The sequence below is a fragment of the Macaca nemestrina genome, chromosome 2 (genome assembly GCF_043159975.1).
Source record: "Macaca nemestrina isolate mMacNem1 chromosome 2, mMacNem.hap1, whole genome shotgun sequence".
Classification (NCBI taxonomy): Eukaryota; Metazoa; Chordata; class Mammalia; order Primates; family Cercopithecidae; genus Macaca; species Macaca nemestrina.
In genome coordinates, this window is record NC_092126.1 from 31,058,297 (window position 1) to 31,073,635 (window position 15,339).

At 38.8% G+C, this 15,339-nt stretch overlaps 1 protein-coding gene across 1 annotated transcript in view; it reads right to left on the reverse strand.

Moving 5' to 3' along the window:
- Positions 1 to 15,339, reverse strand: part of LOC105490425 (phospholipase C like 2) — a 194,495-nt gene that overhangs the window by 70,535 nt on the left and 108,621 nt on the right. The window contains exons 2-3 of the mRNA XM_011756026.3: positions 8,542 to 11,028; positions 5,792 to 5,995 (exon numbers count right to left, since the gene is read on the reverse strand). Of these exons, the coding sequence (XP_011754328.1) occupies positions 5,792 to 5,995; positions 8,542 to 11,028 (2,691 nt within the window). The remainder of the gene's footprint in view (positions 1 to 5,791; positions 5,996 to 8,541; positions 11,029 to 15,339) is intronic.

Genomic DNA, 15,339 nt, shown 5'->3' on the forward strand with positions numbered 1-15,339 from the left:
GAACCTTGTTTTATTTAAGAAATATTTAAAGTCATGTGTTAGAAGAGACTACTCAGCAACTTATATACAAACACTCACAGAGAGCAAATAATATCCTCCCAGACAAAGCATCTTGTTCCGCCCTTTAAAAAATACTATTCTCTACTGGGTAAATGGACTCCTCAGAGGATGCTTTCTTAATTAAATCAAGGGAATTAAAATCAAGACTTTTGTGAAGTTGCAAAAAAAAGACTGAAAAAAATTAATTTCAAATGGAAAGTACAGAGAATGGAACTACAATGACGAGAATGAATTCATGTATAATCTCTGAACAGGTGGAGGCTGCCCATTTGCTGCGTATAAGAACCACCGTACTGCCTGTAAGACAGAGGTGGGCTTCATTTTCTTTATTTTTTTCCTCTTCTCTCCTTTTTCCTCTCTATGACTTCAATTTAATTACAATGACTAAAGCATAGTCCATGACAGAAAAACTGCAGCAAAATTAACAAAAAACTTTAGAAAATAACTTTCTTTTTATGTAATACATCACAAAATATTTAAATTTTCAATGTTTTCTCTCTATAGAGGAAGAATGTTGACTCCTTGATCTCTATAGGTTAGTACAGATCTCGTAACAATTTTAAAAATTCAAGTTTACAACAGTTGGTAAACGTGCATCTAATAAAGATAGGCAGAGAATGGAATTATCACTCTCAACATTAAAAGGATAGTAAAAGTCACTTCAGTTTTAAAGATTATGAATTAAATCACAAATATTGATGGAGGAGGGAAGATGCACTGAAATGCCAGTGCAGATCCATTCTTAAGAACACTGTGTTCTATGAAGAGTATCCAGATAGTCACTGGACTCTCTTAAACTCAGGTTACATATTCCTTATTTTCTCTTACCAGCCCCTAATTACATGAGTGAACAAGCTCAATCTTGATCTTGATTGTCAATAGTGGGTGCATTCAAGTTCATTTATAGATATTTTAAGTAAAATATTTACATTTTTGTTTTCTGAAATTATAAACAATGTGTTCAGACATTTATGATCAAATTTCTTTGAGTGGAATTTGATCTATTGATTACGGTTTTCTTTAAGTGCATTAAACCTGCCTTTTAATATATGTTAAGTAATGCAAAATGAAGAATTTTCTACATTTATCAGCCACAAGAACAAAAAATAAGGTGCCTGTAACTTCAAGAGTCCCACATGAATAACTGCAGATTATTATTATTAAAGTTACTTGGGCTTTATTGCTGTATTGATCATTCATCTGCACATTCTACACAGTTAATTTTTCTGATCTGGATTGCAGAAAAAAATTGGACAGAGATACCACTTGGGTACCAACTCCAGTTCTGTCATTAATTTGATGTGCTACAGGGTTTCCATTTTCTCATGTGCAAAATAAAGGTGCTCAACAGGTGGTCTCTGAGTTCTGTTTCACTCCAAGTCTCCCAAATTCCATAATACCTAATTCTGAGCATAGTCCTTTGCTCAAAAATCTACTATTTGTTACAGTGCAAACCTGGATTTCCCAGAATATGTGCTTGAGCATATTTCACCTATGAGCATGTTTCACCCTGTGAACTCATCTTGCAATAGCCTCCTCTTTACCAGTTGAATTCCAACTCATTTTTACAGGTCTAGTTCAAGGCCAATGTTTCACTGAAATCTTCCTAATCCCTGAACCTGAAACTAACCATTTTCTCCTTTGAAGATTCAAATAATTCATTTATATATTTTAAAATATCTATTTACTATCTATTGTCTATCATCTTACCATTATCTATAAACATACTGTAGCATCTCTTCAACTAAATTATAAGCTCCTGAAGGGAAAAAAAAAGTCTTTTTCATCTTTATATTACCTCATGTTGCCTAGAATAGTCACTGGTACACAGTAGGCACTCAATAAATACTTGTTGATGAGTGAGCAGTACACATGGTAAGAGCTTATAAATGGGCGTTGAATTCATCACCAAAAATGCAGTAACTTATTCTGTATCTGTTTTATTGAAATAAACCAATTAAATTTCTATTATATGCCACTTCAAAACAACCAAACATGACATCTTTAAAGCAAATCAATCATTTGGTACAAAAGTTCGACCCTCTGACTTTATGGTCATGATGTATGATATAATAAAATATACTGTTCAACGCAATAAATATGGAGTTGTGGGCAAAAGCCCAACCACATGCCTTAATAATGGAGCCCAGCCCCCATCTGTTGAAAAAAAGTAGATAGGTATGAAAAAAGGGACTCAAGGGTCACTTCCATTAAGAGAGGCAGAGAGAACAAGTTGACCAGAGGAAGACGAGCCCTCAAAAGTTGAGTCCCTAAATCATAGGATGAAGTACTTAAGGACACTGAGCTTAAGTGGACAAAGATGCCTCATTTAAAGGCCCAGTAAGCCTCCATTTGCATGAGGCCCCCTTCCAGCCCTGCTACAATTTCCCTACCTAGGGTTGCTACGTGCAGTTTTCTTGCTCTAGGTTCTAGCGGAAGAGGACCCTAGGGCCCTTGCTCACCACTGGGAGGAAGAAAGGTCATCTGTGTGCCCCAGGCCTCCAGGCACAAGTTCAGCAGGTGTCTTCTATCCCACACTCATGTCTCTGACTCCAGCACTGCTAACAGGATCATTCCCACTTTCCATCCCAGTCCTGTTCCTACTAAAACTACCTTAATCTGCCTAGTCTAAGGATGTGTGTGAACGTCTCCTCTTCTCCACTCCTGAATGGCTCTGACACCTGCCTTCTTGAGGTAAGTCCCAGGCTCACCCCACCATGGGAGCCACAAGAGCACCACAAGTCCTGTAAAAGCACAATTCCAGCAGTGTTCAAGGCCTGTTTGTTGGTGGTAATCACGGGAGCCATTAGGACAATGATCTGCATTCTCCGTTTTCACAAAGAAACTGGCACACTTCTGAAATACTATTTTATTAATAGAGTCTAGAAATTGAAAAGTAATCACAATCTTGATAGCATAAATACACATCCGTACATTTCAGGAGGTACCATGGCACTGTCCTCACAGGAAGACACACTTTAGGCATGCATGTAGACTGGCCACAACACAGGAGTTCTGGAGGAGTTTCTCAACTTGCCTTTACTTCTCATTCGCCTCCACACATTATACATGGGAAGTCAACAGAATGAAATAAGATCTTATTTCTAAGGTTAATTTTGGGTCAAGCTCAACATAACATTACAAAAATAAAGAGCTATATTTAGAGTTACGGGCTGTCCGAGACCTTTAGTACATTTCCCATCAATATTTAATCTATTCTGGCTAGCTTTAATAAATTGTCACAAGGAAAGAAACCATTAAGTCACTAAAAGAACTGTAAAATATCACAAGAGTTATAATATTGCGGCAGCTATAATTTGAATTTAATTTTAAATTTTATCAGCTTATTTTGTCAGATGGAATTAACAGAACATATCGATAAATAAGGCAGTATAAGGCTGCACAGCTATTTTAATTATACATTATAAAAGAGTAATTTTATAATTTAAAAATTTTAAGCAAGCTAGCATATTCTGTCTTGTCAATTCTAAAACAATATAATGATACAGTTAGATGCAGATAAGAGTTACATATTCAGTGCTAGCAACTACCATTCCAAGAGGAAGGAGCAGGGAACCAAGGAGCAATGAGCCATTCCTGAGCTGAATATTGCTGTGAGTGCCGTAAAGGTTGCTGGTGGCCATAAGGATTTTTAACACAGACCATGAGAATCCAGCTATGATCACACTCCTGATGGAGCAGAAATCAGCCCCTGAACTTGGCCTGCCCTGTTATGCTGTTATCACCTACACGGGGGACTACCACCCTACTCTCAGGAAGTCCCTGTTAAAAAGCTTGCCACGAAGAAACGTCACTGTATGACTATCACAGAAACCAAAGAAATGTCTTAGGGGGTAAATCATATTAGATTTTGGTCAATGAAACAGGTCTGTGATTTTATTAGTGGCTTATGCTTAAAAAACGTCTATAAATATTGGTTACTTTTTTTGGCTGTGTCTCATAAAACTTAAGAAGTCAAGAACTATCTAGGCAGTCTGGGTCACAGCATGTAAAAGTTCTTCAAACTTTTCCATTTTTACCCCTTTTTCCATTTCCCCACCAAAGGAATCTCAGCATAAGCTTGCTGTGTTGATGCTGGTCCCCGGCCTTGCTTTCTCTCCTGGTGGACTCGATGGCTCCCCGAGGATGGGGCTGTTCGTATGAGTCTTTGTGGCCCCCTTTGGCACTTAGCACAGTGGCACTCAGCACCTGAGCATAATCAGACACCTGACCTGGCCTCCCTCCTCTCTGCAGGAAGGTGCCACTCTATGTAATTTGCTTGCAGTGTCCAGTATTCAGTTCCTGGTGTCTCTTAAGGTTACCATGAATGCTAGGAAGGAAACAGCCCCCACTACAATGTGTGACTACTTCATAGGAATCTATGAAATGTGCAAATATCACTTTTTTAAAGGTAATAAACTCATAAGCTGTTTAAAACATTGCATTCTTCTGACTTGTACTTCTAGACTTATTCAACCAAAGACTACAGAAGCATTTTCCAAAATACATTCTTCAGAACCTTTGTTTTTAGAAGTAGAATTCCAATGGTCAAGTCAATTTGTGAAACTGGAAACTGATTACTTTTGTTCAAACTAGTATTTCCCAAAATTATTTAATCAAGGAAAATAATAAAAAATTATTTTCCCCCCATGTGATATTTACTAATATCCTATGAAACCCTTCCTGTATGTGATATTTACTAACATCCTAAGAAACCTATGAAGTAGTCATAATTTGAGAAGTGCTGGCCTAACGTCTTTTTTCTTTCCCTTGAATTGCATAAATCTCTCTAAATTACAGCTTTCAGACAACTTATAAAACAGTCAAAAATATTTCTGTTTAGGTTTATGATGCTGATCCTGTTTTGTCCTTGAGCACGGCAAGCTACATCAGAAGAAACCTTAGTGATCTTAGCTTGTGCTTTTGGAGTGGAGGCGGTAGCAGATGAGGTACTAACCCCCAGGCACTCTAAACAGTACTGGAAGACAGCCTGGCCCATCTGGGAGGGGAGTGTCCAACACCACCCTTAACCCTGATAGGTTGAAGAGTCACTGACAGCTTCAACTACATCATACACTTTAAATGGGTGTCCTTCACCCACTAAAATCTCTCTTAGAGTTATGGTAAATAAAAAATTACAATAAGAGCAGGATGTGATTAAGAAAATTCAAGGTAAATCTTAAGTACAAAAATGTAATATTCTAGGTATCCTGAGGATACCCTATTAGTGTTAAGCTGATTACAAGTACAGGTGTCACAGAGCAGCTGCCGTAAGAAGGGAAACCACTGCCTGGTGCAGAGTCATGTGATACAGGCACCTGCCCCTCATGATATTACATTTTTAGGTTAAATTGCTTGCCTTTACCAGTTGAAAAATGAAAATAAAATGAAAACAAATAAATTAATGACTGGCTGCAGGAGAAGATTTTTAAAAACTCTCTCCTACATCTGTGTGGAAAATAGTGCATCCTTTAAAAATCAATTCAGATATAGTTGAGAAGCTAACTAATGTTTAATCCAACTGAGGTGTCTCCGAATTCTGCTTTCGAAAACAACAACACGCTAATCTCTTTCAAATACAGCAAGGTCAGGGGAATTATTTCTCCAGCATAGGTGAATGAAGCATGAAATAGGAAAGTGCACTTCAGCAAAAGCTCCAAAGTATGTCTGATGTGTTGTCTTAGGACATCTCTCTCACCCAGGCTATGTAAAAAGACAAAGGACAACTCACCATGTCATAAGTTGTTACGATCTTCTTCAGAACCTCTGGCACAATTCCCTGCAGCTCCATTGTGGGGTACTGCTCGCTGAGATTCAGGACCACTAGGGGTGTGTTATCAGGCCCCAGAAAGCGGGGGGACACCGCCAACATGCACTGCATGAGATTGGCCACAGAGGACAGACCACACAGCTCCTTGAATGACACCACCGCATTCTGTTAAATGGAAAGAAAGAAGCATTTGTAATTAACTGGGGGTTTCAATTTCTCATGGATATTATATTTGATATACCTGTTTACGTTTGAACCACCTGGTACAACAGTTATTAGCAGTGTTATAACAGAATTGGCTAATGATTATTTTATCCTGGGAAAAATGGCTACTATCCAAAGTAAATGCTATTATGGGCATTCGTAACACCAATTTATCAAAAGTACTGAAAATGCAAATAAGTCAAATTCTTCCGAAGGGCAAGGCCTCTTTTCAGCCCAAAGTTCATAGTAGTGCTGATGCGGATAAGCAACTACGAGCCAACAGAGAGAACGGCTTCTGCATTCAAAGAGGGTAAAGATTTAGGGGGAAAAAATCCAATCTGGTTTAAAATAAGTATCAAATATACCAGCCATACAAAAGGGAAAGAAATATTTGCAAGGTGGAAACCTGAATCTCTCATCTATTTATGCCTGCTGGCTCAAAATCTAAAGAACCTTTGAGGATGCTACTGTTCTCTGGTGAGTCTGCCCAGCAGGGACCTTGGTTACCTGTGACCTTCCCCTATTAGAGTCACGGCTGATCTCAATGCCTCTCTCTTTTTTCTAATCACCAGAGGTATGCCATTTAAATATCCACGAAAGAAAAACCTTCAACACTGTAAAATGCCATGAGCTGGCCTTCTTTGAACACTTATCAAGTGCTAAGCCATACTAGGCATACTTATTACACATTACTTCCATTTAATCCACACAGCAAGCCATGTTATGGATGAGAAGACTGAGCCTTGGCTATAATCCTTCTCTGTTTGTGTAGGGTCACACAGCTAGTAAGTGAAGGAGTCAAGATTTTAGCTGAAGGCTGTTGATGTCAAGGCCCAGGCTTTGAGTCACCATGAGTAATAACAGGCCAATTATAATCATAATAAGAGTCAGGTGGGCTATTTCAGGCACACTTGGGTCCTGGTCTGGGCTGGGCATGTGGGCAGAGGGGGTAGATCTAGGCCCTGCAGGCCTGTGCCTTCTGCTCTCAAATAACCCAGGTTCTTGGGAATGAACAACACTTTAGTTTTAAATTTAAACATTTCATTTTTATTAATATTGCTTTAAATATGGACATCAAACTATATATCATTGGCTCAAATCACATTGATATATTCAGTTACAGAAATCAATCATGACTGTGATATTTAAAGTGCGGTTCCCCAGTCACTCTTATCACACCACTTACTCATATCTGCAGTTGTTCTATTTGTTTATCTGCCTGCCTCCTGTCTGTTTCCCCTTCCCACTGCCTGCCCCCAACTAGCATGCAAGCCCCTTGACGGCAGGCAGTCAATCTGTTTGTTCACCACTGCATCTTCATGGCCTAGACTGCTTGTGCATGGCAGCTGCTCATTCAGTATCACTACCGACTGCTTTGTCAGGTTCAGTGCAGACGAGGCTTTGGAAAAGACAATGCTTGAGCTCTGACAAATCCTCAAAGGAATTCTGTGTCACACACACCCCAGCAGCCACTGGGCAGTGGACAATGCACTTGCTCAGAGCTGAGGGTTTACCAAACCACCTTCACCCTCAGAAACAGGGAAAAGTCCTTCATATGTCTGTTATGCTTTTACTTTAAGAGAAAAGAAACAAATTTCCTTATTGTGGGAAGGTCTTTTTATTCATGAAGTATACACAGAATTAGTAGATAGGGAAAATATGTTGAATTTTCTCAGTCAGATTTTATTTGTTGGCATCATTCTCATTGGTCATTTTAAAATATAATTTTTTGAAATACAAAATAAACAGACATGGAGCACTTATCACACACACACCACTTCTCACACACTATGACAGGTCAGGGCTGCTGTCTCCATGAGGCAGGTCCTTGCTGTCTAGCTCTGTGTCACTCAGGGGTCCTAGTGTATGGCTAGATGTGTGGGCGATCCTTAGTTAAAAATGTAATTCCTAACTGATTGCTTTTAGCCATTATATATTTCAGAGGTAATTACTATCTTAAACTTCTAATAAATACAGGCACCTCTTTTACTCACAGAATTAGCTATCCTCTCAAATCAAGAGGAGGCTCACTTTGCATACACATAGATTTACAGTTCATTTAAAGGCTTCTCATCTCCTCAGCATTACAGCTTCATAAGAAAGGACTGGATCGCATCCATTTTACTTTGACTTACATCCTTTTTATTTTGACAGATCATCAATCTGTGTTCCAGGTAAGGAATATTCAGAAATCCCAGAGATTCCTATGTATACTATTAGAAAAAAAGAGGAACTTTTCAGCAGTCATTAATGGAGACTGGGACAAAGGTGTGTAACACAGCAACGAGACTCACTTATCCTAATATGTAATCAATATTTTCAACAGCAATTGTACACTTAGGAATTTAAATGATAAAAAAGAGACTAGTGGTAAACATTCTAATAACTAATTGGAATTTAAAAACTACATAAATATACTATTATTAAAAAAACCAATATATTTATAAACTATGGAGATGTACTAAGTAGGAAGACCATTGAGTAAATAATTAAACACAAGCACGCACCTGCATGTTTTCTCTCAGATCTGTGGCATCCCGTATAGGGGGCTGGGCATTCTTGAATACCTCATCCACAGTTTTAATCCACAATGTTCTCAAAGACGCATATTCCCTGGATTTCTTCCCTTTTCTCACAGAAAGGCCCCTTTTATGAGGCTTCCCTCCTCCTCTTCGGTTAGTAATAGCCACGTGGACAAATAAGGAAGCATGTGCAAGGACCTCTCCAGTTAAGGACTGCAGGGGGACATGGCGGTAGCCCGTCTGTAAACATTCAAAGGGAATTGTATACTGGCCGATGAATTCATCCCCGATGTAGTCATCATCCAGCACTACAAAGCGCACCATGGCCAATTCTGGCAGGTTGATTTGAAATTCAAAGCTTTCATCAAAAATGGGAGCGTCTCCATTCTGGTGCACTGTTTTTGTCCTTTGTTCTGCACAATCAGCAGGGATTCCATGGATTTCAACATAGACATAAGGATCCACCACGTCACCTTTGGCACCTGATCCTTTGGGCTTGGGAAAGTTCTGCCCACTGATGATTTTAATGTGAAGAAGTTGAGGTGAGACCCCTGGGACAGAGTCTTTTGTATTGGCACTGAAGAAGGAGACCTCCTCTCTCATGATGGCTGGCCGGAGGACATAGCCACAGTTTCCGTTCTGCCTAAACCAGCCAATATTCAGGTCCATCATCAGTCCTGGTGTCTGAAAGTTCATGGCTACAATTTGGCAACCACATTTCCAAAAATCTTGAGGGTTCATGTTACTGGAGTCAATTCTCATTGGACTGGGAAAAACCCTAGCAAGAAAACGCTTGTTGTAATTTACAAAGTCCCCTGGATTTTCATTGGCGTACTTGCTGGCAAGCACTTCATTAAACGAACAGACTTCCCAATACTTCTGAACCTGAAATGACACCTGAAATTCTTTGAACTGAACTGATTTGCAGATGCTGACCAGTTCAGATAGTTCTTTACAAAGCTGAAATCGCTTCACAGGCACATTGTTGGGTTGCTCCACGTTTTCTTTTCCCATCCTCTGAGACATTTCCGCTCCTTCATCTTCATCAGTAACATCTCCTTCTACCCCAGAGCAATTTGAGGACAGCTTCTTTGCTTTAATTAGTATTTTCCCTTTCAGGACATCTGGGGATGGTAGATAAGATTCCTCAACATTGGGTGATGTTGTATAGAGCTTGTCTCCTAAAAGTTTCTTCATGTGCTGAACCATTACCTTCTGTTGTTTAATGGAACAGTGGTTTTCTAAACACAAGATAAGAGGATACTCTGAAGCAAAGAATGCATACTTGTTAATAATATCGATGACACTGCGGAAAACTATCTGAGAGGTCATGGTGTGGCCTGTGTAAATCACAGGTTCATTGTCTGGCCCATCCCATACATCTAATTCAACACTCCGGCAACCCATTTTAAGAGCTCGAATATATCCTGTGATGTCGGAGGGACCTCGGAACTGATCCTCTATTAAGTATGTATTATGAGATGAATTTATAAAGTAATGAGACAGAGGTTGCTTCATATCCTGACAGACCTTCTTATGTTCTGGATCAAATATATAACAGTCAGGTGACATAAGGTAATTAGTGAACCCATCTATGGACAGCCAGCCCTTTTCCTGACCCTCTTTGGATGGCTCATATTTGTGAATAATTTCAAGGCTTATTTCCTCATTTATATGTGCCACACCCTGTTCTGCCTCAAGAAACATCATAAGGTCCTTGATATCAAGGAATTCTTTATTGCTTGAAAACTGAACTAAAAGGAAATAAATTTCAGGTCTAGTACAAAGCTCATGAAAAACCTCAATAAATTCTTCCTTTGTGACCTCGGTACCAGCTTTGTCCTTTGATTTATGCAATTCTTTGAACTTAAGCTCAATTTTGCTTGTTTTTAAACCGGGATTGAGGTTTCTGATACATTGCACAGCATTACACAGAGTTATATGTCCAAGGTTATCTACATCAATTTCACTAAACATTTGTGAAACCCAAGAAGTCCTCATGTTATCTTGGCTACTTTCTAACATATCAAGTGTATGTTTTCCATAAGAAATTAGGTACCGCAGTCCTGTAACCCAGATGTTTGCAACATCTGCAGAGTTGGCAACCAAATCCAGTGACTCATAATTCTCTCCATATATGACAGAAAATGCACAATCTTCAGATATCTGGTCAGAAATGCCATTGCTGCGGAATATGTCTGTGTTTTTTCCTGTTCTCACTTCCTTGATGGATTTAATGTCAATCTTGGCTTTCTCGGAATCCTTCTTAGATGGCTCCCACCTTAGGCTCTGCATGTCGGCATCCAGTAAAAAGTACCTATGATAAATTCTAGAGTTGGAGCGAACCTTTTTGAGTTCTGAACCCTCAACCATTGAATTAATACAATCACTCGCACTGCTGATCTTCTTCTCTGTTGGCATGCTGCTGAATGAGACTGTCTTTTTCCGTTCCCTCTTCTGTTTTGTACCATCCTGAGAGAAAAAAAGACAGCATATTAGAATAACATAAATATAGGTTTCCATGTTCAAGATTATGAATAGAAATTTAATTTCCTTGAAAACAAATCATACTATTAAGATTTCCTATTCTAGGTCCTGTGATGAATGACACTCATTCATCTCCAAAGCTCAGAATTGGCCTTGGAGTTGACAACCTAATACCAACAGGTATGAAATCATTATTGGATAATTGCAATTCATATTTATCAAGAAGAACAATTTCAGGCCAGGCACAGAGGTTCACACCTATAAACTCAGCACTTTGGGAGGCTAAGGCAGGAGGATTGCTTGAGGCAAGGAGTTTGAGACCAACCTGGGTAACACAGTGAGATCCCATCTCTACAAAAAAAAAAAAAAAAAAATGTTGGTGGGGCGTAGTGGCTCATGCCTGTAATCCCAGCACTCTGGGAGGCCGAGGCGGGCAGATCACCTGAGGTCAGGAGTTTGAGACCAGCCTGGCCAACATGGTGAATCCCTGTCTCTACTAAAAATACAAAAATTAGTCAGGCATGGTGGTGGGTGCCTGTAATCCCACCTACTCAGGAGGCTGAGGCAGGAGAATTGCTGGAATCCGGGAGGTAAAGGTTGCAGTGAGCCGAGATCGTGTCGCTGCACTCTAGCCTGGGCAACAGAGTGAGAATCCATCTCAAAAAAAAAAAAAAAAAAAAAAAAAAATTAATTAGCCAGATATGGTGGCTCGTGCCTGTAGTCCTAGCTATTCAGGGGACTGAGATGGGAAGATTGCTTGAGCCCAGGAGATTGAGGCTGCAATGAGCTATGATCTTGCCACAGCACTCCAATCTGGACATCAGTACAAGATTCTGTCTCAAAAAATAGAAAGAAAGAAACAATTTTCAGAGCCCAGAGGAAAGTGAAAAGGCAGGATTCCTTGATTAAAAATTATTAAGAATTTCAGAAGAGCTAAGTGAAGCCCAGGGCTCTTCTGAGTCAGTGTGAAACCTGTGCAACTGTACAGGTCATATACCATGAAACAGGCCCTGTTTCTATGTACACCGCCTACACCAATGCTTCTCAAAGGCTTGTCACCAGACCACCCGCCTCAGAATCATCTGGGTTACCCCTGGTTACAATGCAGATTCCTAGGCCCATGGAACCAGCTCCCTGGGGCTGGTGCCCAGGAATTTACATTCAAGGTAGCATTCCATATGATGAGAGATGTACCAAATGATAAGAAACAGCTAAGTACCAACTAATTAAGTATCTGTTAAATGGGAATTCCAGCAGAAATTCCTCTCTCCAAAGTCTCATACTAGACCAGTCATCAATATACATCAGATAGACATGTAAGTCTGAGATGAAGGGCTAGGTTATAGTTGTTGGAGCTTCTAAAATCATAGAGTTGGATTTATTAAAACCTATTACTATACACCAATGCTTAGAACAGTGTCACCTTGTATTTTAATATTAACAGATTATTAAAAGGACTAAGTTTAAAACTTCAGGCAGCACTTATTTCTAAAGAAGTTAGCATCACCAATAAGGCACTGTTCAACTTTCCTGCTTAAGGTAACATGTTCTCATCTTAAGGGGCTGACATCCACATCTGTGTGTGTATTTAAGTCCTTCCTTGTATAGAGATCTTTACTATTTGAAAAAAAAATGCTCAAATTACCTCAAAAGATCTTTCACAATTTTAAACCCAAAAGATGATATTGCCTTTCAGTATGTGCATAAAATCTATGACAAATTTTCAGTATTCATTGTATTCATAAATAAGAAATAGGGATGTGAGTTGGAATTATATCACTTTCATGACAAAGAAAAGAACATTGTTAAATATTATCCAAAGGCAATTCTAATTTTCCTGCTCTGGATAGAAAATCTCTATATTTTAAAAAGCTATTATGCTATACTCTATCTCTGAAATTTAAAACCACTTTTACTTTCTAACTACCTATACTTCCAAAAGCAATTTGCAGAAGGTAATTAAACTTAAACTTTAAATCATATGGGTATCATTTTCCTCAAAGTTTCAAAATGAACCATAGAAGCTTTTGTGATCTGAGTGCCAAGACAAAACATAAAAGCCACAAGGTAGAATATTTCTTTACAACTATATCCTCAGAACAATAAAGTGCAAAATACATAAAAACTGTGGTAATTGTATCTGTAAGATACATTATATTACAGCCATTCCAAATCCCTAAAGCATAGATTGTACTATATCAGTTCGAGTGAGTTAGCATGAAATTAGTTTTGTAATCAGCCATGCATAAGGACATGAAACAAATGTATAAATTTTCTATTTTTCAGAATGACGTCTTTAGTTTTTTTTTTTTTTTTAGTAGAGACAGGGTTTCACCATGTTAGCCAGATGGTCTTGATCTCATGACCTTGTGATCCACATGCCTCGGCCTCCCAAAGTGCTGGGATTACAGGCATGAGCCACCGTGCCCAACCGATGTCTTTAGTTTTTAAAAGGCACAGTTACCTTTGATAAAGGCAATATACTGACTCAGTAAGGTAATTTTATAATCTTTATATATTGTGTCTCAAAGACGACATTAGTAGAACAATTACAAAAATATATGGAGGTATTTATCCACTGATCCATTAAGAAATATATAGTAATTTCTCAACATTGTAATCTTTTATTCTTTCATTTTTATAGGCTGATTAATATTTGGTTACACTTTCTAATTTGTTATAAATGATATATTTCAGATAAATAGGTTTCTTTTTTATTAAGAGGGAAAAGGCCTAATAGCAAAGTAAGTTAATAACATACACACATGCTCACATACCCATGTATGGGTGCATACCATAAATATGTTTGGTATATGTTTAAGCTTAAACACCATACCGTGGCTTTAAAAACATCGCCATGCTTTTCACAAAGCAGCCCAGGCTTTGAATGGAGACTTCTGGTCATCAATTGCAGACACATGAACATGGTGACCACCCAAGCACGGGCAGATATAATGACATCAAGGACACCCCTTAGCAGAGACTTCCTGTCTCTTTCTCTCCCTCCATCTGCTGTCGCCTAGAACCGTCTGTCCTCTCCATAGCACACTAAGGCCTGAATCTGTTTCTCCTTCCTCACTAGCAGATAAAGTGATCAGAAAACACCGACAGAGGAGTATGCTTGTTTAGAGGCCAAAAAGGAAGAGAAACAGATGTGAGCTTGCACTCATCAATGGGTGGACCAGAATCTCTGGCTCGGAGCAACAAGTGGATGTGACTACAGGTGAAGCTGGCGAACTGGTCTTACACAGCCAGGAGAACAGGAAGGGGAGGACAGAAGCACTTGTGTGGGAGGTACGGAGAACTGGAGTTCGATGGCAGGAGATTGAGCCCCAAATTGCCTAATTCCTAGAATCCTTATCCCACTTTTACTCATTTCAACTTGGTTTTCATTGTTCAGCCTGGCAGTGATCAAATACTTGCATAAGCTGAGTAGCTGGTCAGAAGCAGAGAGCTGGGATCTATTGTCTATGCTGCCTTGTAATGCAAGTTAGTTTAAACTAAATAATGGAAATTATTCAAACTACATGTGCTATACATATAGCTTTCTAACTGGAAGAACATTAAATACATAATACTCACATGCATTAACCATCTAAAACCAGAGGAAAAAATGCAGGTTTCTGCTGAGACAGTTGTGCCTCAAAATACTTTTTAAAAATAGTATAAATGATTTCTCAGAGTTGGCTGTTATATTGTGAAGGAGCACTCATCACCCAAAGCTTCTGAATGATGAACACAACAAAAGTTGGAAACTTGGTGCAATTCTCCTACTCTATTAGCACTTAGTAACCTCAAGAGAAAGAACACACAAAAAATGTCCGGACTGGAAGAAAACTGCTTCCAAAGAACCTACCTCCATATCAACCCTGAAATTTTGCATTTGTTGACAATCATAAAATTTAGAACTAGAAAGAAACAAAGGTTCATTTGCACATTAGCCAACACTTATTTACAGAATAACAATTTCATACCAGGAATGATTTTAGGTAAAGCAATGAACTAGGAAGAGGCTAGGGAAACATTCTGCACCACAGCAAATTCAGGGAAAATAAAAATGTTTATAGAACTCATACTTAGCATTAACAATACAAATAGCCACATTGAGTCATATGGAAAAACATACATCTTTCTAACATAACTGTCTACTTTATTTAACAGAAGGTTGTCACTAAAAATAGGAGGTCACTAAAATTACCATCTGGGATACTTAAGTAGTGGCAATTTCATAAATGGGCATGGGTAATTTCATAAATTCTCATCCTGAAATGGGATAAGGAATAAGTGAACCTCATT